Here is a 24,614-nt window from a genome sequence, read left to right on the forward strand (position 1 = left end):
ATTTTACATAATTTATATTGAATTTTCCTTAACAAAAATAAACTAAAACGGAAAAAAAAAGGCCATCCCTAATCCCCGGGATTTGCTTTGAAAATGTACATGTAAATTAAACAACAAAATGACTGAGATCCTCAACGACAGAACAATGGCCAGACATCATCATCTCAGCAACATTAGTGTTTCATCACATCATTCAAGAGTGTCATCTATACATATCTCTTCACATGTGTCACAACAAGTGAACTATATATATCTTTTATCTATCTATACATACATAAGTTACAACTATTGAATCTTGTATGCTCCTTTACCAACTCTTTCTCTTTTCCTTTTTGTTTTTTGGTTCGTCTCCCCCCTAAATTTACATTTGACCCTCCTGCATCTGCTGCTTCTTCATAAACCCCCCCCCCCCTTCCCCCAACTCCAACTGTAGAACACGCCACAAACACATCAATATCACGCCCTCATCTTCTATGCCCCGAGAATCGTCATAGCATTCCCCGAGAAACGCCAACCATCTTACATGATCCTCGGTCGGGTCATGTAACCGACATGGGTTTAGGAGAATGAGGGCAGAGATATCCAGTTTCCAGCATTTATGCTTCATCTTCTACAACAATCTTGATCTCAACAATGTATTTGGGGTTTGAGCTCTGACCATAGAAGGCTCAATCGTTGTGTCATTTGTATACGCTGTATTGGCCCTAAAGGGCCTTGCAGCAAAATCCACCAGGTTGTAGTTACTGTCTTGCCCGGCAAACACGAAAGACGGGTGGGGAGGGGATAGGAAACAGCTTTTGTATGCCGGTCCATGTTGGCGTAAAGGGCTTGAACATGGGGATACCGGCAAGGATGCGATGGTTCTTATATTTTCTCTGCTGGAAAAATAGAAAAAAAAAGTTTTAAAATATAACAACAATCCCCAATATTAAGGATAACCAAATGCATTCGGACAAAACCCTTTTACCTCGGGCTCTTGGTGGCCCTTGATGATACAGGCAACGGTGTTTGCGAGTAATTGTCATAGCTTGACCTCCTCGAATAGAGTTCCATAGTTGGCTGCACAACGAGAAAAAAATGGAGTTGAGCTTTTGATTCAGGCAAGTATGTTTCAGAATTCTGGTTTTGACATGTCTGTGTATAATACACATCCAATGGCCTACCAATGCACGGCTTCTATCAGAGGCGTGAGGGGATATGTCCTTGTTAATTACTCTTGTCGTGTGTTCCTGGAGGAATGAGTGATCCAAAAGCTGTGACGCTGTAGGACGTTTTGACGGGTCTCTTTGCAGACAAAGCCGTATAAAATTCTTTGCATCATCTGAAAGGTGGTCGGGAATTTCTGGGATGTCTTTGCTGTTTCCGATTTTAAAAATTGCAGCAACCTGAATTCAAATTTCAAACATCATGAGACAGCTCTTGTCAATGAAAATACTGAAGAGAAAACCAGAGAGCGGAAACAAAAAAAAAATTGTTTTTAGTATCATACCCCTTCATACTGACTCCAAGGTGGTTTTGCTGTCGCCATTTCAAGAATCGTACATCCCAAACTCCATATATCCACTGCAAGATAGTAGCCGTTTGTGTTCATCACAACCTGGGATTTTTACGGGAACAGAAAAAACGTTAAGTGGGATAAAATTTCATCAAGCCGCCAGATCATAATTTTCAGTCGGAACTGGAAAATGCTAGCAAATCATGCTTCTCACGAAACAAACAATATAGGCACAGGAAGAATAAGCACCTCGGGCGCCATCCAATAAGGACTTCCTTTGAAGGAAAGCATGGAAGAACAAGCTGTTATCTGCTCCAGCAGGCAAATGTAAGAAAGATAACACGTTCAGAGAGTTAAAAAAAAAGATGTTTTTAAACCCTATAGATGACAGTTCATGGTAAAAGAACATTGAGGCCCAAAATTTTCTAATATTTTGAGTCAAATAAGATAAGATACTAACGTGTTTGGCCATCCCAAAATCTGCCAACTTGATCTCCCCATTCGGATCCACCAGTATATTTGCTCCTTTTATGTCCCTGTTATGGAATAAAAACTGCATTGGAATCCAGACAAGAAACAAATGGAGTTACCTTAAACCTTAGAAAGACCGTTCAAAAACATAACAGCCATATCATTACCTATGCACCGTGTTTCTTCCATGTAAATAGGCAAGTCCAGATAGGATCTGCCGTGTGTAATTTTGGATCACAGGCTCTGTGAAGGCACCATACTCCTGGAGGAGTTTATGGACCGAGCCACCTGACACATACTCCAAGTGGACTGACAAGGCTTCTTCTCTCTGTGAGGATAAAAATTAACCAGACTCATGTCAAACCAGGCTATGATATAGTTTCTACATAGCAGATTTACACTAACAAGCTTGGCAAATGAAACATACTAATTCACTTCCATAATACTGAACAATATTGGGATGAGAAAGCTGACTCAGCAAATTTATCTCCTGCAGATATGAAAGGGAAACATTACTAGAATGAAACCTAAGGCTGAAAGCAAACAGGTCTTCAAACAAAGATCCGGGGAATAAGGCGAACCTGATTTAGTTGCTTAAGACATTCTCTCGACGTTTGGTCATCAGAAATGACCCTGACCTCTTTTATTGCACACATTTTCCCTTTCTCACTGTAAGGATTGGCAAAATCACTATGATAATACCATTCAATAAATACAATATAAAGATCAAGCTTTATATTTATACTCCTAATAGAAATAGAAGGTGTAAGAATTCTATTTCCAGTTCCTAGGAGGCAGAGAAACTAAATTTCCCATTTAGGTCTTGTCATTGAGGGCACCTAAAAACTAGAAACTCCAACGGAAACAAATGTAACTCCTATGACATGTTTGAGCCGACAAATCCTCTAAGAATCCATTGAAACACTCCATCCCACAACTTTTTTTTTTCATCTCTGGACGCTGGTTTAGTGAATTAGCTATAAATGGTCTTTCGATCATGCCATACAAAACTGATAGAGTTTGGATCATGCCATACGAACCTGATATTGTTTGGGCCCAAACTCTATCAGAAACTTCTTCGTACCCAAAGAGAAAACTAGCGTCAAACCCATAATCTATCATGACACAACACATCACCCTCCCCAAGGTCCCATCCAAATAATAGACGTTATAAGAACTTTACCAAAGAAAGCTGACTCTTCCCGTCCCAAAACCGAACTTGACCAAATAATAGCCATAACATGCCTCCATCTACATCCTCGTTGCCAATTTCTCAATTCAGTTAATGCTCAACGTGCCAATCAACAGAAGAATCCCAATTTCACCTGTTAAATCCTTGATAAACTTGTCCAAAGGTGCCTCTCCCCAGCAGCTTTCCCTTCTTCCACTTGGACACACTTGGAGGGGACGAAGCCTCGGGTCCTCCTCCAATCCTGGAGCCGTGCACAGCAGAAGGGCTTGTCGGGTAACTCGGTGGCAAAGGCAGGGGATGACATTCTGAGGGTCTTCCATCATCTTGTCGCCCCACAGGAGAATCTGAGTTCACACCTGAAGAATGGCAGTGCAGCGGAGATGTGGGCCTGGGGGAACCTCTACCGGGACTACGTGGTGGTGCTACGATGAATTTTAAATCGCCATTTCCCCTGCTATTACTATATGAATTCAGTATCACTCACCAACCAATAACCAATAACCAATTACATGGATTACCAAACAACAAAATGTTTCGATTCCAAGTAGTAGATGAAACAAGAACAAACTATGTAAGCAGATTCAGTATAAAAAGGCGTCATTTACTCAATGAAATCAACCCTTCAGCGCAAAATTAAGGCACTTTTCATCAGAAGCTAAGATCATATCCAAGAACCTAACCCAGATACCAAGAAAAATCTAAACGACTGAGAGAAAATTCAAGCACAAACCTGCAACCACCGAGTTGACCCTGATCATCAGCGGACCCGGAGGAGCTAACGCTCGAAACAGATCCCGATCCGGAACCCGACCCACTCCCGAGATCGCTGTGGACCGAAGAAACCGACGGTCGGGGAAGTGGGTGTCCTCGCCTCTCGCCGGAGTCCGAATCGAATCCCGCGAAATCGCGGCTACAACGCGGAGTACCGCGCGTGGGAGTCACCGCCTCATCGAAGCTGGTCTTACTCTCTCCGGAGATGACTTCCCTGTTTCTCTTGTCGGCTCCACGAGGACTCTGGTTATGGCTATCGTCCTTGGTTTTCCCAGACTTTCTCGTCCACCAAGCAGGCATTTGAGAGAGAGGAAAAAGAAAAAGTGGACTCCAGATAGAGAATTCAACGGGGAATTTACGAGAATCTGAGGGGGAAAAGCGAGAAAATCTCGAGATGGAGGGTGAGAAGGAAGACTACATACGGAAGATGGAGGAAAGAAAGAGTAGAAGAAAACGCAACGGCAGGTTTAGAGAGGGAGAGAGATGTGAACACGACGAGCAGAGGGGTAGAGACAAGTGGGGGGGGGACGTGTGTGAGCCCCATTTAAAATTCAAAATAAAAATAATTAAAAGGAGGGGGTAATGGACAGCTAAGCACGGGAGGAGCAGTTGGGTAGAGTTTTTTAACCAAATAATCCACTTGGTTCGCATCTATTTCACCTGACGAAAACATAATACATTTTTTTCCTGTGAAAAAACGAAATTACCCTTAATAACTTACGATATTTATCCGTTCGAAAACAATTTCGTTATTACGACTTCGTAATTAAGTCTAAATATAGTTACAATTAATTCTAAAAAAGTGACAAAAAAAATCATCTGTCTTATTTTAGTTGTATATCAGTTATATGTTAGTTATAATAAGGTCGTAGAAAATAAAACGAAAAGGGTATTTCGGACTTTTCCAACCGAAAAGTGGGTTAAAATTGAAAAAAAAAAAATTCGGTGGGGTACACTGGAATAGATGCGAACGAAGTGGGTTATTTGGGTGATTTTCGCAGTTGGGTAACGGGGACAGACGGATGACGTGGCAACGCAGCCCAATTGAACCATTTCCAATTTGTTTTATTAATCGTTTATTATTTCCGATAACTAAATTAATAACGTCTGCTTTTGCTGAATCAATTTGCGCGCGTGCGGTTTACGTCGGCGCAGCCGGTCCCCCCCCTCTATTTCCGAATTTTAACTTTCGCCCCAAATGTTCGAATAAATCCCTAAAACGCCCCACTACATATCAGTATTAATAGAAGAAATTATTCAGAAGGCACGAAATAAAACAATGTCTGACTTCTTTATTAGAAATTAATATTTCGGGTCATCCATTTATTTTCATTTATCTTGAATTCAATTATTTTTTAATTTAAATGCTTGTAAAAATAATATTTATTATATCCTAGTCTATTAAATCGGTGTTATTTTAAAGTATCTATATTTCAAAAAAAATGTGTTATAACAAATTTCAATATTATTAATTTAATTAAAAAATTAAATTAAATATGATTATACTATTATATATTTATTTACATTATAGCCTAGATTTTTTTATAAACTTTTTTTTATAATGAACCAAATGGGTCTGGATAAGAGAAATCAGTTTATCAAACAAAAAATTTTGCAACTAATGATCTGTAAAATATAAGCTATGTAACGTTTTATACATACATGTTTAGTAAGGTCATAAGCATTATGGATACTGTATGTATGGATGGAATGTATTGCTCTAAAGGTATGTTTTGGATTAGTTACCAAACATTGGTACCTTTTGTTCTTTCCACAAAATTGATATTATAAAATTAATTATCCCACCAATTAATTCTCCGGTGAAATGACAGGATTAGTTATTATTCATATTGTTATAATTGAATTAATCATACCACATTAATCACTCTATCATAACTAATTCTATCATATTTATTTCAGGATAACTTATCGTGCTATATTATTTGAGGTATAATTAATACGATATGATTAAATATTATACCATTAATATCATATTAATTGGAAAATAACTAGATCTTTGACAGCAAATACCAATATGACATAATAATTAATTATTTATACACATTATATATAAATATACTCACACGCGCATATATATACATATACTTTTAGTATAGTTCTTTTCTTCTTGTTTATTATTTTAATTTTTATAAAATTATATTTTTTAAAAACTGAAATTATTTTACTATTAAGATCAGAATGTTCATTTAGTTTGTTTTTTAATCATCTGAAAATTCATTTAGTTTTTTTTATCCGACTACATCTCTTAAGAAAATAAAATAAAAAATCATGTGAATGTTTCTGTTCGAATGAAAACTCAAATCCGGTTTAAAAGAAACTTTGTTCCTCCCAGTTGAACTATGAGCGGACCCATATTGATATGAATGCCCCCATTTATGGGTGAACCCATGTATAAGAGAACGGGGGCTTAATGCCCCACTGTTAAATAAAAAATGTTTAATTTCATTATAAATAAAAAATGCTTCAAGAGATGGTTTCGTGCGAGTTCATACATGCATGCATACATGCATGCATGCATACATACATACATACATACAAAAAATAAAAGGAAAAGTAGGCGCGTGTATATGCACGTATATTTATAATATTAGAAATTCCTTTGTGTGGGAACTGATTTCTCTGGTTTTGGAGACGAAAATTAAGTTACAAATTCAACATTTTATAAGTACATTATATATGAATATATATGTATGTATATATATTATTTAGACTATGGATCAGAGTTAATTAAATTTATAGAATCTTAAAAATTATATGATTTTCGAATTTGCATGAGTTTTATATTGTCACACGCTATTATGTAAAATCGGGGGTTTATCACGACATTCGAAGGTTTAGTTTCCACCGTTAAAAAAAAGGTCATAATTAAAATTCTATAAAATACTGATTTATTTACGTTTAAAAATGAATTAGTGATTTGTATACTTCCCCCAATATCTCGGTCAAAGCTTACGGGTCATATCAAAATATGCCAAATTTTGTTATTTTCTTTTAGTAATACCTTAATAATCAATACCTTGGAGTAGTCTTTTTGCTTAAACATATTTTTATTTTTATTTTTTGTAAAAACAAATATGCTCAAATGGAAATTAATTTCTGAAAAAAGGAAAACAAAAACAGAACAGCTGCACGGGGAGAGGGAGGCGGAGGTCCAAACGTTATGACACGTAAGAATCGGTCCAACGTCAGTGAGACCGTCGGTCTTCGACTAGTTCCTCAGAAGAAGCAGCCGCAACCGCCGGCGACTCGCCAGCCACTGACATCACGACACGTGTATGCCCTTTCCCTCTCTCCTCCCATTCCCGTTGTCTCTCTGTAACTGAAAATATTCTCGAACTCTCTCTCTCTCTTCATAGCGGAAAAACTGAGCTCGCCAGATCGATTTATATATGTATATATGCATATATATACATATCTCTCTCTCTCTCTAGAAATATCTCTACATTTACCCATTTTCATGCGCGGAGAGAGATCGCGTCTCGTCGTCACTGCATAAGGTGATCATGATCTTCATATGGCTGTTGATGAATCTGTATTCTCTTGCGCTAGTTTCTGTTTAATCTATTGAATGAAAATCGCTGTTGTGATTTGATGTTGTATATTTGTTTATTTGTTGGACAAATCTCCAGGCAAGGCGATCCAGGAGCCCTGCCGATTCGACGTGAGTTTTCTGCTTGCTTCTCTGGATTTTATTTTATTTTTCTAGCCGTTAATGTTTACGGTGCGGAGATTCCTGTTTTCTGCGGTTGTTCGGTTTCCCGGAAATTTTTTGCAAATCTAACGTGCGCTTCTTTGGTTTTCCCCCCCTCTGGCTCATGTTTCGGTCTCAGCTTCTAGCTCAGCCTGACGTTTCATCCTTATTTCTTCATGTTCTGGTTATTTAATCATATTTCTCAAAGTTTTCTCATTTGTGATTTTGTTCATGTTTGTTTGCAATGTTTTCTCAGCTGCAAAGAGAAAAAAAGATACCGGGGGCTTTTTTTCACGATCCCGCTTATGTGACATGATTTTCCGCCAATTTTAGACGCACGATCTGAAATCTAGAAATTTACGATGTTTTTAACTTAATAAAATGCATCTATTTTTGTTTTTCTTGGATGTAGATAAATGCAAACGGGGATGAATCTCTTCAGCTTCTCTTTCTTTCGTTTTTTTTTAAAATTTTCTCTTCCCATAATAAGTCCCATTTTTTTGGGCTCCATTTTTCACGAGATTCAAAACATGAATTCCCTTTGTACTTGTATGCCATCGAATTTGCAATTAAATTTTAGTTGGAAGCTTAGGATAACGTAATTGACAATTGTGACTCTCATTGTTCACAGGAAGAGATGGCACAGAGCAGTACTTCTCACGACTCTGGCCCCCAGGGGCTGATGAGGCGGCCATCTCGGGGTGCCGCTACAACAGTGTCAATTGAAGTTTTCGACCACGAGGTGGTGCCAGCCTCCCTCGGCTCTATCGCCCCGATCCTTCGTATTGCCGCAGAGATTGAACATGAGCGTCCTCGTGTTGCCTATCTCTGTACCGTCTCGGATGCCATTTAGCCTCTAGCTTTCATTTTCATGATCCCTCTGTGTATTTTATTTGGCCACTAACTAAAATCTGCGTCTTTTTGTGTAAAGGTCGGTTTTATGCATTTGAGAAAGCGCATAGGATGGATCCAAGTTCTAGCGGCAGGGGTGTGAGACAGTTCAAGACACTTCTCTTCCAAAGGCTAGAAAGGGTAATCATCTCATGATTTCTCTCTTTTTCTGCTCTATTCGTCTGCAAATGCGTGGGACTGGCAAATATTAATGCACTCTGCTAAACAAGGACCCAGTCAGAACCATTAGTTCGAACTTCTAGCTCCAGATTTCACAAGCCATTCCATGATCATGAGTACTTTAGACAAAATGAACGACACTGCTAACTCTCTCATTATCAATGCAACGCAATCAGTTAGATTAGGAGAGTTCTACCAACTATATTCGCTGGCTTTCTATGCATACTGATCTTTAAGAATGAATTTTCACATTGGATACTACAATCCAAGTTTAAAAGCCATTGTCCCAGTCGTTAATCTTACTTATGACACAAGTCACTGCTTGTGCTTGTTAATATTATGACAAAAGTCCCCTTTCTCTCCCAAAATATAGATTTCAACTTAATTTCCAAGTTTGGATTTCCTATCCTAGGAATTTAAAATCTTTACGAAAATAGAGTTGGAAGCTAGCTGATTCTAGCTTGTGTTGATTTAATATTGACAAACTGTATGTCTCAGGACAATGCTTCGAGCCTTGCTTCTAGGATTAAGAAAACTGATGGGCGGGAAGTCGAGAGCTACTATCAACAATACTATGAGCATTATGTCAGAGCACTTGACCAAGGGGAGCAAGCAGACAGGTGACTATGGTTCATAAGCTTATACAAACAATATTAGATGTTTTTTGGCGGTTAAGATTCATGCGTTTACTTCAGCTGAAGTATGTATTTCAATGGCATTCAGTACAGTATTCTAATTATGATGAGGCATGTGATCCAAATTCTTGCAGAGCTCAGCTTGGGAAAGCATATCAAACGGCTGGAGTGCTGTTTGAAGTGCTCTGTGCGGTTAACAAGAGTGAGAAAGTGGAAGAAGTTGCTCCTGAGGTTAGTTTTTTAAAATCTATTTCTCCATTGCACCAACTCTTTCATTATATGTTGAGGCAGTAATTCAATTGGAAGTCTTACTGAACATTTGCTGTCTGTGCTTCTGAGTAGATTATTGCAGCTGCTAGAGATGTCCAAGAAAAGAATGAAATTTATGCACCATACAACATTCTTCCGCTGGATTCTGCCGGGGCCTCGCAGTCTGTTATGCAGCTTGAGGAGGTACTATTGAATGTTTCTTCCTCTGTTTTTGTCCTACGCAGGATGTTCCCTTCATTCTGCTTTAAGTGACCTCTACCGCTGTTTCATGCTTAGGTCAAGGCCGCTGTAGCAGCCCTGTGGAACACTCGTGGATTGAACTGGCCAGCTGGATTTGAGCAGCATAGAAAGAAATCTGGAAATCTGGACCTTCTTGACTGGCTAAGAGCCATGTTTGGGTTCCAGGCAAGTTTTTTGGTTGGATGAGAGAAATTCAATACTTGATTGCTAGATGTAGTTCTTAAGTATTTTCTGTTTTGGTGAACACAGAGAGACAATGTCAGGAACCAGAGAGAGCATCTTGTTTGTTTACTCTCTGCTAATCACATAAGATTGACTCCCAAGCCAGAACCTCTCAATAAGGTAATGTTGAGCACTAATGAGTGAGACATGCTTATATATGCAGCTCGTAGTCTTAAGTTGAATGCGTTACAGTATATTTTGAAACCTTGGCTGAAGTGAGCTACATCAAATCTGTTATCGTCATGTTTACTACGGTAATCTTTTCTGGGAAACAACCCCTCAAACATGCACCATATTTACAAGAAGATCCAATACCATCAGTTTAAGAACCAAGTCTCTGTTTTACTTTTGCTTTGAACCAGAGAACATCCTAATTTCTTTACTGTATGCAGCTTGATGATAGAGCTGTTGATGCCGTCATGACCAAGCTCTTCAAGAACTACAAGAACTGGTGCAAATTTTTAGGACGTAAACACAGTCTGAAGTAAGAAGCAGCACAGCATATTTCTTAAATGATTGAGCTGTTCCGATATTTATGCTTAGTGGCTTGAATTTTATTTTCTATCAAATGATTTTCGTATTCTTATTCAAGTACTGAAACATCTTTCTGCAAAGACTTCCACAAGGTGCCCAAGATGTGCAACAACGGAAAATACTCTACATGGGCTTGTATCTTCTTATCTGGGGCGAGGCTGCAAATGTTCGATTCATGCCAGAATGTTTGTGCTATATTTTTCACAATGTAAGTATGGATGAAGATATTCAGTACATATCATCTCTGGACATCTTTTTGGCTGACATTAGGTGTCCAACATAAATATACATTGAAACTTATTTTTGGCATGCCAATATATGTTCAGATGGCATATGAACTCCACGGTCTCCTGGCTGGAAACGTCAGTATTGTTACTGGAGAAAATATTAAGCCTTCTTATGGTGGAGATGATGAGGCGTTTCTGAGAAAGGTCATTACACCAATTTATCGTGTAATTGAAAAGGTAAATAAGTGATTCATTTGTCGATGGCCTATTCAGAGTTTTATTCCCGTGGATGCCATAACTAAAATTTCCGTATGAATCAGGAAGCAAACAAGAACACAAATGGGAAGGCGGCTCACTCAGATTGGTCCAATTATGATGATCTGAATGAATATTTCTGGTATTTATAGAATCGGTGTCAATAAACTGTTACTTGGTCCAGGAAATCTTTCTGTTTCATTTCATTTTATGTTGCTGCTTTCTTGAAATGTAGGTCTGCAGACTGCTTCTCTCTTGGCTGGCCTATGCGTGATGATGGAGACTTTTTCAAATCAACACGTGATACAGTGCAGGTAGTTACTGTAATTTCTAGTAGCTGATTCTGTAAACTAAATCTGTGGTTAATCCGTTTTTGTTGATTTAATTGACAGGGGAAAAAGGTTTTACCAAGAAAATCTGGAAGAACTGGGAAATCAAATTTCACTGAAACCCGGACATTTTGGCACATATATCACAGTTTTGACCGACTCTGGACATTTTACCTACTAGCCCTCCAAGTAAGCAAATTGAAAGATCTATACTCACGCATTTTAGTCACATCTGCCTTCTATATAATGATATTTTTAACTTTTCAAATGCAGGCATTGATCATTCTTGCATTTGAACGGATAGATCTGAAAGATATCATACGAAAAGATGTTCTATATGCTCTCTCCAGTGTTTTCATCACAGCAGCCTTTCTCCGCTTTCTTCAAAGTACGCCACTTTCCCAAACAAATTTTCGGTTTTTTTTTACTGGAATCTCTCCTGTTCAGTCCCCGTAAGTAAGAAAAATCTCAGAAGGGTTGTGTTACATTAACCTTGTTTATAGACGATGTTGTCTGTAATAGAAAACTTACAGTGTACGTTATCAAGCATTCTTATCTTTTTTTTTTTTTTGGTAAAGAAGCATTCTTATCTTTATCTTGCTTTATGTTTCATTCTAGGTGTCCTGGACGTTGTTCTGAATTTCCCAGGATTCCACAGATGGAGATTTACTGATGTCTTGAGAAATATTCTCAAGATCATTGTTAGCTTGGCCTGGTGCATTATTCTCCCTCTTTGCTATGCTCAGTCTGTGTCTTTCGCTCCTGGGAAGATAAAATCTTGGCTGTCATTTCTTCCGCAAGTTAAGGGTGTTCCGCCTCTTTATATAATGGCTGTAGCATTGTACTTGTTCCCAAATGTGCTGGCGGCTGTCATGTTCATTTTCCCAATGCTTCGGCGTTGGATCGAGAACTCGGACTGGCATATAATTAGATTGCTTTTGTGGTGGTCACAGGTACAAAGAACTCTCTCTTTCTCCTGTAGTATGTTTAGTAAGTTCTTAATTAGTCTTATTCTGCAATTGTACTGGAGTGATATACAGTGCAGGATTATAGTTTCAAGTACATAGATAATATTCTTCGCAAATAACTGGTTACTGTTTCAAACAGTCATATATTTTCGGCTAGAAAATGAACTGTTTTGCATATTTGGCTAAATTTTTCTCAGCTGCACCTAATTGTACGGTTACCTGAATATTTGTAGACCAGCAAAAATAATGATGAAATCACTTTCCTGGATTCGTTCTGCCATACTTAAGTCTCATACTATTTGTTCACTTAGTTAATACATGCCATCCGCTAATCCATGTGAAGACTTGCTAGGAACTTTCTGAGAGTGAACATTTAAAATTTGAGGTCTATCCTTTGTCCTGCTGGAGAGCTATTTATATATGTATATGAAAGGGGGAATGCATGAAATAAATATTTTTTCAACACTCCGTTCTCATTCGCTGATGTTCCATTTTCTTCCCTGCAGCCAAGAATCTACATCGGAAGGGGGATGCATGAGAGTCAAATTGCACTCATAAAGTAAGTTTATGGAGCGGCAACGGTACTCGTGAACAAATGAGCCAAAAGGATGAAGTTTTACATTCTAATTCAATATCGTTGAGTTAATATTTTCATTGCATTGGAATTTTCAGGTATACACTTTTCTGGCTGTTGCTCTTCGGTTGCAAGTTTGCAGTTAGCTACGTTCTACAGGTTTGATACTGTAAAATATAGGGAAATCGGTGCTTAAGTTCTGATTCTGCTTTAATACTTTTCTTTCTTCCTTGTTTCTCAGATACGGCCTTTAGTGAAGCCGACGAATGCAATAATGAGCATTCGCCATGTAAAATACCAGTGGCACGAGTTTTTCCCTAATGGTGTTATTGCCTCTTATGCTCTTCATTTAGCATTTAGTTTCTCTCAGTGCTCTTAGTATTTGGACTTTGCTAAATGTTTGATTCTCTTTGCAGCTGAGCACAACTATGGAGCAGTTGTGGCCCTTTGGGTACCAGTAATAATGGTATGCCTTAACATGTCCTTTGCACAATTTTATATCTTCCAACAACCAACCATTTAAATGGACTATTCAGCAAATACATGGCTATATTATGTTTTCTTATGATTTTGGCTGTAGGTTTACTTTATGGATACTCAAATTTGGTATGCTATTTTCTCGACTATTTGTGGTGGTGTCATTGGGGCCTTTGATCGTTTGGGAGAGGTACATTCTTTCTGAGTTTATTCTTAGGCTCCTTTACTTGGTGTTTAAAACTGATAATAGCATTGTTTATCGGTCTGCTGAAGACGTAAGTGAGTCTTTAGATGCTTCTTTTAAATGGCTCTTATCACAGCCCGTGAATTATCCACTCCCTCAGTTAGCTTGTGTCACTGTTTCCATATACAATGCTGAAACTTCTCAGTGTATTTTTTTTACTGCAACACATTGTTCATCAATTTATTTGCCCTGTTCCTTTGTGCAAGAATTAATGCTTTCTGTATAACAATACTCAGCATGAAAATATTTATTCCCAGTAACTCGCCTGTCTTCTACTGCCTGCCCACAGATACGAACACTTGGAATGCTGAGGTCAAGGTTCCAGTCCTTACCTGGGGCGTTTAATACGTACTTGGTTCCTTCTGATAAGACAAGGAGAAGGGGTTTCTCCTTATCAAAAAGATTTGCCGAGGTCAGGATATATTTTTCCATTGCTAAAAGGCATACTGGAAGAAGCTAGCCATACATCAACTAAATTTTACGTGTATGCAGGTCACAGCAGCTAGAAGAACTGAAGCGGCAAAATTTTCTCAACTATGGAATGAAATAATTTGCAGTTTCCGTGAAGAGGATATTATCAGTGATAGGTAACAACTTAACTATTATTCTTTCTTCTTTATGAACTTGCATTTTCCCGAGCACTGAAAGACTAAACTGCACTCTTCTTTTAATCAGGGAAATGGATCTGTTGCTTGTTCCTTATACTTCAGACCCTAGTCTGAAATTAATTCAGTGGCCACCATTTTTGCTTGCAAGCAAGGTTCGTGGTTTTCTTTTAAAGCACAGGCAAATACTTGGTTTTTATTTTCTAAAGTTTGCTGTTCCTTACAGATACCAATTGCCTTGGATATGGCAGCACAATTTCGAACAAGAGACTCTGACCTCTGGAAGCGCATATGTGCTGATGAATACATGAAATGTGCTGTGATTGAATGCTACGAATCTTTCAAGCACGTTCTTCATAGCCTGGTTATTGGGGAAAATGAGAAAAGGTAGGTGTTTGTATTAATATTTTTTCTTAATTTAAATAAGTTTTCCTGATTCACAATTAGTGTTCACCGGGCGAGCATTTGTTTTAACACTTTGAAAGATCATACCATAGGAAACTACTCGAGAAATATACCTTATTTCTCTTCCTCAAACTACCAGCTAATCTGAACGTCTTTTCATATGGATCTCCTCTATCCTCTCCCTACTTCATTTGCTGATGCTGCACAGAAAAAATTTCCCCACGTTATGAACTCCAAAGTAGTGTCTTTCCTTTCTTGTGTAACCTTTTGACAAATGTCCTTCCTTTTTAGCAAATTGGAGCTTCAATGGACATAATATTTTTTATTTACCGCTGAGTTTTGTAAGATCACTGGAATGATGCTAACAAAAAAGGTACCATGCCACAGGATCATTGGTATCATTATAAAAGAGGTGGAGAGCAACATTTCGAAGAACGCGTTTCTTGTGAATTTCAGAATGGCTCCTTTACCTGCTCTTTGCAATAAGTTTGTGGAGCTTGTGGGTATCTTGGTAAGTTAACCACACACCAGCGTTATCTTTGTTACGGTTTTGTGGTTGTTCATTAACATAGAGCATTGCGATACTCGAGTTGATGGTTGAATATATTAGCCCAAAATATCCACCTGCTGGATTCCAAAGGCCTGTTGTCACTATAAACGTTGGGGCTCTGAACCCCTAGGTAGGCTGCAGAGTTAACTACTGAGGGGGTAATGGACTAAGGAGGGCTGATGCTCACTTCAGATTGTTTTAGGATAGAAGTTAGGATCTCATTCGTACAATCTAATACTTTGTGCATTGTCAATCATCTGAAAAGCTCAAGTATGGTGTAAACTATGATGCTGCAGAAAGACGCCGATCCATCCAAAAGAGATAGAGTGGTGCTGTTGTTGCAAGATATGTTGGAAGTAGTGACTCGTGATATGATGTTGAACGAGAACCGGTCAGTGGATTATATTGTTACAGTAACTAAAACGATTGTTTATTCCCTATGTGTGTGTCTGTTGACACACAAGCATCCACATTTTTGCCGCACTTTTCAGTGAATTGGTAGAACTTGGTCATACTAACAAGGAATCTGGGAGGCAACTTTTTACTGGTACTGATGCAAAACCTGCTATACTGTTCCCTCCACCTGCAACAGCTCAATGGGATGAGCAGGTAAAGTGTCAAATTGTGATCTGAAGCGGCAATATTTTGGTTCCTCTGCCTTCAATGTGATTGTTTTGTAACATTTTCTATTATGTCATGGTCTCTTTCTGTTGTAGATAAGACGCCTTCATCTACTGTTGACTGTCAAAGAATCTGCCATGGATGTGCCAACAAACCTTGAAGCAAGAAGAAGGATCGCATTCTTCACAAACTCGCTATTTATGGATATGCCACGTGCTCCTCGAGTCCGAAATATGCTCTCCTTCAGGTATCTGCTTTGTTCATCATCATTAGAAAATATCTGCCCCTGTAGGATGATATTTCTTTCACAAGCTGGATGCTGGTCCAATGTGCATAAAATATTTCTCATCATAGACTCCTTAGCAATTGAACCATTTCACAAAATTATTATGGACTCTTTTGTATTTGACTCCAACCACCTCTAAATAATCCAATTAAGAAGGCGTGCCTGTTTCCCACTAAGTGATCACCTTGAAGCTAAATTAACTTTTAATTCGAGTTCAGTGTTACTCATCTTTAGCAACCTGCCAAATCTCACTTCATTGATTACTATTCCTGTCAAGTGGTTGCAAACCTTTCTTGGCCACATTGGGTTGTTAATGAGGAAGGAGAGAAGAAAGCTATCACAAACCAGAGACAGGGGATTCTCGGTTATTAGCTAACTCACGGGTTTTTGTCTTGTATTTACAGTGTCCTGACTCCCTATTATAGCGAGGAGACTGTTTACTCCAAAAATGACCTCGAAATGGAGAATGAAGATGGTATATCAGTTATATACTATCTGCAAAAGATTTTCCCAGGTATGGAGCACTAAGATCTCACGTCAGACCTCGCTTAGGATTTGTTCACTTCTCCAGCCACAAGGTAACTGGTTCTGTTCACTTGTTTCAGATGAGTGGACACACTTCTTGGAGCGACTCGGTTGTAAAGACGAAGGCGGTGTGTGGGAGAGTGAAGAAAACATTTTGCAGCTTCGCCATTGGGTTTCTTTGAGGGGACAAACTCTTTTAAGAACTGGTAAATTATACTCTTCATGCGGTAACTACATATATAGTTTCTTGATGTACTTTTCTGTTACTGACAAACTATTATGCTGCAGTTAGAGGGATGATGTACTACAGACGCGCACTAAAGCTTCAGGCTTTTCTTGACATGGCTAATGAATCAGGTGAATGCATAACTGTTTATCATATGCTGAACTAAAGGTAGTTTGTTAGAAGTTCAAGAGAAATGAACCAATTAAACGATCCTAAAACAAAACGAATGAAGTAACGTTGATCAATGTTTGAAATAAATTAAACTACTCATTTTTCATATACGACACATCTAACTTCAAGCTATGACCTATGTTTTCTCATGTATACAGAAATATTGGGAGGTTACAAAGCCATTTCCGACCCACCTGAAGAGGATAAGAAAAGTCAGAGATCCTTATTTGCTCAGTTAGAAGCGATAGCAGACCTCAAGTTTACTTATGTTGCGACCTGTCAGAACTATGGAAATCAGAAGCGAAGCGGAGATCGCCGAGCTACTGATATCCTTAACTTGATGGTTAAGTACGTTCTCTATCTGCCGAATTCAAGTCTTTGAGAAATCTGAATTCCTACTTTCATGAATTCATTTTGGATGATTATCTTTTGCACATCTTAATCCTGCAGCAACCCTTCGCTCCGTGTGGCATACATTGACGAGGTTGAGGAACGAGAGGTAGGAAAAGTGCAGAGAGTGTACTTCTCTGTTCTTGTCAAGGCTGTTGATAATCTTGATCAGGTGATTGATTACTATTTCAAAATCTAAACATAATTTCTTCAAGATGAACATATTTTAACTTTCATATTATATTCTTTTAAGGAAATCTACCGTATAAAATTGCCCGGTCCAGCAAAAATAGGAGAAGGAAAACCAGAAAACCAAAACCATGCTATCATTTTCACAAGAGGAGAAGCTCTCCAGGCCATTGATATGAATCAGGTATATAACACGAGAAACCGTTTCTTGCAGTCTAGTTTAAGTTTATGTGGGCAAGGGTTTATGACCGCAGTACTCTACAGGACAATTACTTGGAAGAAGCATTAAAAATGAGAAACCTACTTGAAGAATTCAACGAAGACCATGGAGTCCGCCCACCCACTATTCTCGGTTTCAGAGAGCATATTTTCACTGGCAGGTATGTGAAATCTTTTTCTTTCTCTTGTTGGTTGCGTTCAGTGAAACATTATTCATTTAGTTGCTAATTATATGTTTTTGGGCATGTGTCTGCAGTGTTTCTTCTTTAGCTTGGTTTATGTCCAATCAGGAAACGAGCTTTGTGACAATTGGTCAGAGAGTTCTCGCAAGTCCTTTGAAGTATGTCATGTCTTTCTTCTCCCATGTTGTCAAATACATATATACCAGAAGGGTGTGATTCAGAAGGGTGTGATTTCTTTTCTAATACACGTAAATAACACAAGTGGAGACTTTTTCTTCTGATTTCAGGGTTCGGTTCCATTATGGTCATCCTGATGTCTTTGATCGAATTTTCCACATAACTCGTGGAGGCATCAGCAAAGCATCACGCGGCATAAATCTCAGTGAAGATATATTTGCTGGTACCAAATTCTCCAGGGAGAAACTTCCTACTTTAGGAAATATGTCTGTCCCATTCTCATCACTCGATTCATGTACTTATAGGTTTCAACTCAACTCTGAGGCGTGGTAATGTCACTCACCATGAGTACATTCAAGTAGGTAAAGGCCGAGATGTTGGTCTGAACCAGATCTCCCTATTCGAAGCCAAGGTTGCTTGTGGTAACGGGGAGCAAACACTGAGCAGGGATCTCTATAGATTGGGTCATCGGTTTGATTTCTTCCGCATGATGTCGTTTTACTTCACAACAATAGGCCTCTACATCAGTTCAATGGTAATAACTTCGCACCTTCAGGTCTATGGTTGGATGTCAAGCTTAAATCTACCATGAACAGTTGCATTCGTAGGCAGAAAATTCTTCCTCAAATGGCTAAACCGATTCTTTGTGTTACAGATTGTTGTCCTCACAGTATATGCTTTCTTGTACGGGAGACTTTACTTATCATTGAGCGGAGTGGAGGAGGCAATAGTTAAGTACGCATCGGCAAAGGGAGAAAGTTCTCTTAAAGCAGCCATGGCTTCACAGTCCCTTGTCCAATTAGGTTTTCTCATGACACTTCCAATGGTAATGGAGATTGGACTAGAGAGGGGATTCAGGACGGCCATCGGTGAGATAATAATCATGCAGCTTCAGTTAGCACCCGTTTTCTTCACCTTCTCCCTTGGAACAAAGGTTCATTACTATGGACGGACGATCCTACACGGTGGCGCCAAGTACAGAGCAACTGGGCGTGGCTTCGTGGTCAAGCACGAGAAGTTTGCAGAAAACTACAGGATGTATTCAAGAAGCCACTTTGTGAAAGGGCTGGAGCTTATGATGTTGCTGATATGTTACAGACTCTACGGGCAAGCGGCAGTGGACTCTGTAGCTTATGTGCTAGTGATGGGATCGACCTGGTTTTTGGTAGCTTCTTGGTTGTTCTCTCCTTTCCTCTTCAACCCTTCGGGATTTGAGTGGCAAAAGATTGTGGACGATTGGGATGACTGGTCGAAGTGGATCAACAGCAGAGGTGGGATTGGAGTCCCTGCGAACAAGAGCTGGGAATCCTGGTGGGACGAAGAACAAGAACATCTTAAACACTCGGGATTCTTTGGCAAGTTCTGGGATCTCATCCTCTCATTCCGCTTCTTTATCTACCAATACGGGATCGTCTACCATCTCAATCTGACCAGAGAAAGCCGAATGGGTAAACAGCAGAGTATCATTGTAAGTAATAGCACCACCATCTCATCTCCCTCCCGTCAACTTGAGCTTTCTAGCTACACGTCTTCCTTAGGATATGCTATCAATTTTTTTTTTTGCAGGTTTATGGTCTATCATGGCTTGTCATAGTCGCTGTCATGATAATCCTAAAGGTCAGTTATCCCGATCCTGAAATACAATACGAACCACAGTGTGTTTACATATGAGAGACTGAATTGATTCAACATGTGCAGATAGTGTCAATGGGGAGGAAGAAGTTCAGTGCAGATTTCCAGCTGATGTTCAGGCTCCTGAAGCTATTCCTGTTCATAGGGTTTGTGGTAATCCTGGGAATGCTCTTCCATTTCCTAAAGCTCACTGTGGGAGACATTTTCCAGAGCCTTCTCGCTTTCCTACCGACTGGATGGGCGCTTCTCCAGGTAACGCCATCCAACATCCAAACAACAGAATGCCTTTTCATTATCAGGAAAATAATAAAGTGGGCATCATTTTTGTTTTTGTTGGGGTGGTGGCAGATATCACAAGTACTAAGGCCGATGATGAAGGGAGTGGGGATGTGGGGGTCGGTGAAGGCACTGGCGAGAGGGTACGAGTACATAATGGGAGTGACGGTATTCATGCCAGTTGCAGTGCTCGCTTGGTTCCCCTTCGTCTCCGAGTTCCAGACCAGGCTTCTCTTCAATCAAGCCTTCAGCAGAGGCCTTCAGATCCAGCGTATCCTCGCCGGTGGAAAGAAGCAGAAATGAGACTTTGCACTCTCCTCATCTTCCATACCATAACAATGTTACCAAGAAACCAATTTACTTGCTAAAATGTGATAGCATCAATGTTTGTATCTAAGCTAATCAGTCTCTGGACTAATTTCTACGTTAACTACATTGTTACCCCAATTTCTTCATTACCAATGAGTGATTCTTTTATGTTGCGGTCTTTTGTTACACTTGAGAATTCGGTGATTGCAGATGCTGAGGCCTAACATGGACTCATTCAAGGTACCCCACGCGGAACCATATGAACATAGGAAGCATCACAAGGAGATTAACCAGGGAGGGGGACAAAAAAGGCCTGTGTCCTCCACTCTAAATTCCACAAAGGCATATAGCTAGCTAAGCTACACTGTTAGTGACACTTCCTCATGTTTCAAGATCACACCTGCTACACTCTCTAAGTCAAAGAAGACTACACAAACACAGGGAAGTGGAGACAGAAACAAAAAAAAAAGAAAAAAAAAAGAAAACACAGGATGACTTCAAATCACCTAGGCTCGACATTATGTGTCTCTGAACCTCGCAGGAATGACCTACGCCACCAAATCTGAAACGCCTTGCTGAGATTAGGACACTCGGTCCCCTCCTTGGAGAACCTCCTGAACCATTCCATGAACAGCGGATACTGCTGTTTAAGAGGAAGTGTTAGTAGAGTCTGGCCTAACCCCTCCTCTAGCTGCCGCACATCGAGCCCCTTCTTGCACCGTTTGAGCCAACCAAAGTCCACTAACATCGGCCTATACCATGCTTCTAAAAGCCCCAACCTCGTTTCCGTTCTGCATTGCAGTTTTCTCGTTCCCATTGCTATGAACAGAACCCCGGAAACTCTGCTCAACTCGTACCTCACCATTGGAGACGCCATCTCATGCATTTCCACTAGTCTTCTTTCCTTCGCCCATATATCAACAAAACCCTCACCTATTTGTCGATCAACCATTATCTCTAGCAGCCAATTGATGTTATCCACCTGTCTTGAAACACGTTCGATCAAAGGCTTGCATTTACTTGTCTGTCTTATCTCTGCATTAGTCTGAGTAGTACCAGAGGCCTCTTTGATAAGGTCAGCTAGCGAATCCAAACAAGAGTTGCATGCTGTGTAGATGTCTTCCCTGCTGAGCTCAGGTTGTACTTTCTCATAGACTGAACTTTTGCAAAGAAGACCCTTTACCAATGACTTGAGCTCGTTTCTAGCATTGGCATCAGTGCCGGAGGTAATTGACCAAACCAGTTGCTTTGATAGGCTCTGATGTGAACCTTCGGTCTCATTTGACTTTAATCTTGCTAAGATTTCACTGGTTGCAGCAACATCAAAGTTAAACATCGTAAGAACTACCCTTAGTTTTTCCTCTTCTTCCTCGGTCCAAGGAACAGCTTCAAGGTATCTTAGACAGGACATGACAGCTCTTGAAAATTTAATGCCAGTGGCTACCTGTCCATTGGTCAAGACAACTCGTTAGCTTCGTCATCAGAAAAGGTGTCACGTGTACTATGATGATAACGAACTTCACACGCAGAACCCAGGTACAATTTTGACAAAGCTGTGCTCACACTAGAGTATTCAATTTCAGACACATGCAAATCAGACATGTTTCACACACGGAGCCTGAGAATAATACCAGTCACCAAATATTCGTCTAGAAAGAAGAAAATGGTACACTGCAAACTGCAAAGCCTCGATATTCATGAGGTGAAAGGCAAAAATATATTCGATCAGCAACAAAACTTAAGCTTAATTCTGATTGGCATGAGCTTTTTCTGAGTCCAAAAGCAGCTAGCTGAACATATAGAATACGTCCGAGTCTGACACATAGAACACCTGCCTCTAATAACATGCTCATGATCTAAACACATTAAGGAAGCTTCAATATGCCCAAATCCTATTTTGATCCTACATTATAACACACTCTATCAAAATGTGGGATATTCATTTCCATGTCTCAAGGAATAAAATATTCATCCTGAAGAGTAGAGCCCTTCACAACTAGTTACTAGTGTGGGTTGCAATGTTCAATCAATTTGAAGAGGAGACATCTTACTACTGGGCACAGTTTCAGCTAAAGATGTATGAGCTCAACGTTTTGGAGGCTGGGATTACAGGCAAGCACTGGTGTTGGCTCTTTTTCCTAACAAAGCCAGATTCCTATCACCCCCTCTATCACCCCCTCATATGCTTGACATTGTTCTCTATGATCAAAGTATTAAACTTTCAGGCCAAGCATCAACGCAGCAAAACTTACCCAGAGGCTCAACTATGGAGCAAGCAACAAGAGTATAAACTCAAAGAAAACCATTTCCATAAAGCTAGTAGACTGGTCCAATTTAACAAGCAAATGGAATATAGAGTATTGGACTCAATTCTCACAAAAATTAAGAGCAAAACCAAAACATCCTCTCGCACAATTTCGATCCAACCATAAGCATATGCAACAAGATATCCAATAAAAAGAAACTTCGCAACTACTTTTGTAAACCCGTCAAAGAGACGAGAGAAATAAGCCAAAAGGAATCGCATTTCCCTACCTCAAGAACATCAATGGCTCTGTAGACACCCATTTTCATTAACTTTTTGACGATGCAATCATCGTTCTCGAACATGAGCTCTATAGTTTCCCTGAAAACCCCAAGATTCACCATATCCGATACTTCAATTCTGCAAGTGTTCTTAAACCCCGAAAATGAAGACGGAGAAGAAGAGGAAGAAGGACCCTTCTTGCTCTCTGCAATCAATGCCGCGAAAACCTCCGAATTCGCCGCTAAAATCTCCGAACTCAGCTCCAGGATTAAAAGCTCACCGTTTCTCCCTTTCAGACACAGCCTCGCGTCGAAACCATCCACCTTCTCCGACCCACAATCTGGAGCCGCACCCGAATTCGGAAGCGGACCCGGACTCACACCCGCAACCGAGACCGATAGTTCAATCTTCGGCGCTCGGAAACTCCCCGACCGCGATTTCGGCACTGAATCCGTCACAACCATCTCGGCGTCGCAACTGTTCTCTTGGATTGAATCGAAGGTGGGATCCGAATCGATGGGAGAAACCCGACCCGGGGATAAGATCCGACGTGGGCCGATCCGACCCACGATGTTTAAACTCGATTTGGAGCTTTGCGGCGAACATGGAACGGAAATGGGTCCTGATTTCTCAACCGGGTCAGGTTTTGCCCGATGTTGACGAGACCTGGTGTGGTTGTGGTGACGTGAGGCGACTGAGAGAGTATCGGGGCTCGACGGAGGTACGGCGAAAGAGCAGCACCAAGATCGCCGGTGAGATAAGGGTTCGCCTCGAAAACTGCTAGGTTTCCGGTGACCGGAGTTGTCCATCGTCATCACGAGCTGGATCACGAGACGGAGAGAGAGAAAGTGGAGGGTGAGCTGGGGGTTTTTTACCCAAACAACCCACTTCGTTCACATCTATTTCACCTGTACACCACAAAAAACATAACACATTTTTTTTCCTGTAAAAAGACGAAATTACCCTTAATGAATCACGGTATTTATCCATTCAAAAACAACTTCGTTATTACGACTTCGTAATTAAATCTAAATATAGTTACAATTGATTCTTAAAAAGGTGGCAAAAAAATTATCTGTCTTATTTTAGTTATATATCAGTTATATGTTAGTCGTAATAAAGTCGCAAAAAATAAAACGAAAAGGGTATTTCGGACTTTTCCACCCGAAAAGTGGGTTAAAATTGAAAAAAAAATTTTTTTTTTTTTTTGGTGGTGTACACTGAAATAGATGTGAATGAAGTGGGTTATTTGAGAGATTTTCCCGTGAGCTGGTGGTGAAGCGAAGGAAAAGGAACACTACTGTGAGCTTGTGATCCCGGTTTATATAAAGAAACTAACCATCGATCGTGATTCGTGAAGCAATATTTATCTTTTGTTTTTTTTCTTTATAATAATTATTTTCGAAATTATTAAATTTTATTTTATTTTTTAAATATTTAATGTGAATAAATTACTTCGGAAATATTTATGTACCAAGGGACTTGAAAAAAAACGAGAATTTCCATTCCAAGTGTCGTTTGGTGCGTTTAATTTTCATTCCCAAATTTTGTTTGATTCCTTTTCAATGTTATTATGCTTTTTCAGAAGTTTTGCTTTCTCACTCTTCAAAAGAAATTAAAAATTTGCACAAGAGGGT

At 39.6% G+C, this 24,614-nt stretch overlaps 3 protein-coding genes across 7 annotated transcripts; 1 reads left to right on the plus strand and 2 right to left on the minus strand.

Moving 5' to 3' along the window:
* Positions 1 to 106: 106 nt before the first annotated feature.
* On the minus strand, positions 107 to 4,443 carry LOC104807156 (mitogen-activated protein kinase kinase kinase YODA-like). Of its 5 annotated transcripts, none has more exons than XM_010532296.1 (11): positions 3,889 to 4,443; positions 3,292 to 3,618; positions 2,548 to 2,635; positions 2,394 to 2,456; positions 2,134 to 2,294; positions 1,956 to 2,031; positions 1,745 to 1,804; positions 1,490 to 1,597; positions 1,164 to 1,385; positions 968 to 1,059; positions 107 to 875 (listed from the first exon to the last, which is right to left on the minus strand). In XM_010532296.1, exons 1-11 carry the CDS (start codon positions 4,227 to 4,229, stop codon positions 611 to 613), a joined length of 1,803 nt encoding a protein of 600 aa, XP_010530598.1. In that variant the 5' UTR covers positions 4,230 to 4,443; the 3' UTR covers positions 107 to 610. The 5 variants fall into 5 exon arrangements, with proteins under 5 accessions (XP_010530598.1, XP_010530601.1, XP_010530600.1 ...); XM_010532299.1 differs by having other exon boundaries at positions 3,292 to 3,609; positions 3,889 to 4,442; XM_010532298.1 differs by having other exon boundaries at positions 107 to 878; positions 3,292 to 3,609; positions 3,889 to 4,442.
* A 2,922-nt stretch (positions 4,444 to 7,365) lies between these two features.
* LOC104807157 (callose synthase 5) lies at positions 7,366 to 20,603 on the plus strand. Its single transcript, XM_010532300.2, has 44 exons — positions 7,366 to 7,447; positions 7,580 to 7,611; positions 8,273 to 8,471; positions 8,573 to 8,673; positions 9,211 to 9,332; positions 9,482 to 9,578; positions 9,690 to 9,800; positions 9,894 to 10,022; positions 10,107 to 10,199; positions 10,472 to 10,563; positions 10,695 to 10,821; positions 10,940 to 11,077; positions 11,161 to 11,237; positions 11,331 to 11,409; positions 11,488 to 11,613; positions 11,698 to 11,812; positions 12,043 to 12,377; positions 12,899 to 12,951; positions 13,065 to 13,125; positions 13,208 to 13,289; positions 13,383 to 13,432; positions 13,547 to 13,633; positions 13,977 to 14,099; positions 14,180 to 14,274; positions 14,363 to 14,447; positions 14,519 to 14,679; positions 15,085 to 15,208; positions 15,544 to 15,638; positions 15,739 to 15,856; positions 15,964 to 16,115; positions 16,559 to 16,668; positions 16,760 to 16,885; positions 16,968 to 17,036; positions 17,235 to 17,424; positions 17,527 to 17,638; positions 17,720 to 17,839; positions 17,920 to 18,035; positions 18,131 to 18,214; positions 18,344 to 18,456; positions 18,539 to 18,768; positions 18,889 to 19,701; positions 19,800 to 19,850; positions 19,932 to 20,117; positions 20,214 to 20,603. Exons 3-44 carry the CDS (start codon positions 8,279 to 8,281, stop codon positions 20,442 to 20,444), a joined length of 5,772 nt encoding a protein of 1,923 aa, XP_010530602.1. The 5' UTR covers positions 7,366 to 7,447; positions 7,580 to 7,611; positions 8,273 to 8,278; the 3' UTR covers positions 20,445 to 20,603.
* A 118-nt stretch (positions 20,604 to 20,721) lies between these two features.
* Positions 20,722 to 23,867, minus strand: LOC104807158 (BTB/POZ domain-containing protein At2g13690). The gene is made up of 2 exons (XM_010532301.2): positions 22,986 to 23,867; positions 20,722 to 21,894 (listed from the first exon to the last, which is right to left on the minus strand). Exons 1-2 carry the CDS (start codon positions 23,790 to 23,792, stop codon positions 20,953 to 20,955), a joined length of 1,749 nt encoding a protein of 582 aa, XP_010530603.1. The 5' UTR covers positions 23,793 to 23,867; the 3' UTR covers positions 20,722 to 20,952.
* Positions 23,868 to 24,614: the final 747 nt, after the last annotated feature.

The sequence above is a fragment of the Tarenaya hassleriana genome, unplaced genomic scaffold (assembly GCF_000463585.1).
Source record: "Tarenaya hassleriana unplaced genomic scaffold, ASM46358v1 Cleome13, whole genome shotgun sequence".
Lineage (NCBI taxonomy): Eukaryota > Viridiplantae > Streptophyta > Magnoliopsida > Brassicales > Cleomaceae > Tarenaya > Tarenaya hassleriana.

Bases quoted from the DNA above. Each gene is read 5' to 3' on its own strand.
- LOC104807156 (XM_010532295.1), bottom strand. From the start codon at position 4,229: ATGCCTGCTTGGTGGACGAGAAAGTCTGGGAAAACCAAGGACGATAGC. The intron at 1,598-1,744 runs GTGCTTATTCTT...TAAAAATCCCAG, and splicing joins CTTATTGGATGGCGCCCGAG to GTTGTGATGAACACAAACGG. The intron at 1,060-1,163 runs GTAGGCCATTGG...CTCGTTGTGCAG, and splicing joins CTGATAGAAGCCGTGCATTG to CCAACTATGGAACTCTATTC.
- LOC104807157 (XM_010532300.2), top strand. From the start codon at position 8,279: ATGGCACAGAGCAGTACTTCTCACGACTCTGGCCCCCAGGGGCTGATG. The intron at 13,433-13,546 runs GTATGCCTTAAC...TTTTGGCTGTAG, and splicing joins TTTGGGTACCAGTAATAATG to GTTTACTTTATGGATACTCA. The intron at 20,118-20,213 runs GTAACGCCATCC...GGGTGGTGGCAG, and splicing joins CTGGATGGGCGCTTCTCCAG to ATATCACAAGTACTAAGGCC.
- LOC104807158 (XM_010532301.2), bottom strand. From the start codon at position 23,792: ATGACGATGGACAACTCCGGTCACCGGAAACCTAGCAGTTTTCGAGGC. The intron at 21,895-22,985 runs GTAGGGAAATGC...ACCAATGGACAG, and splicing joins GAGCCATTGATGTTCTTGAG to GTAGCCACTGGCATTAAATT.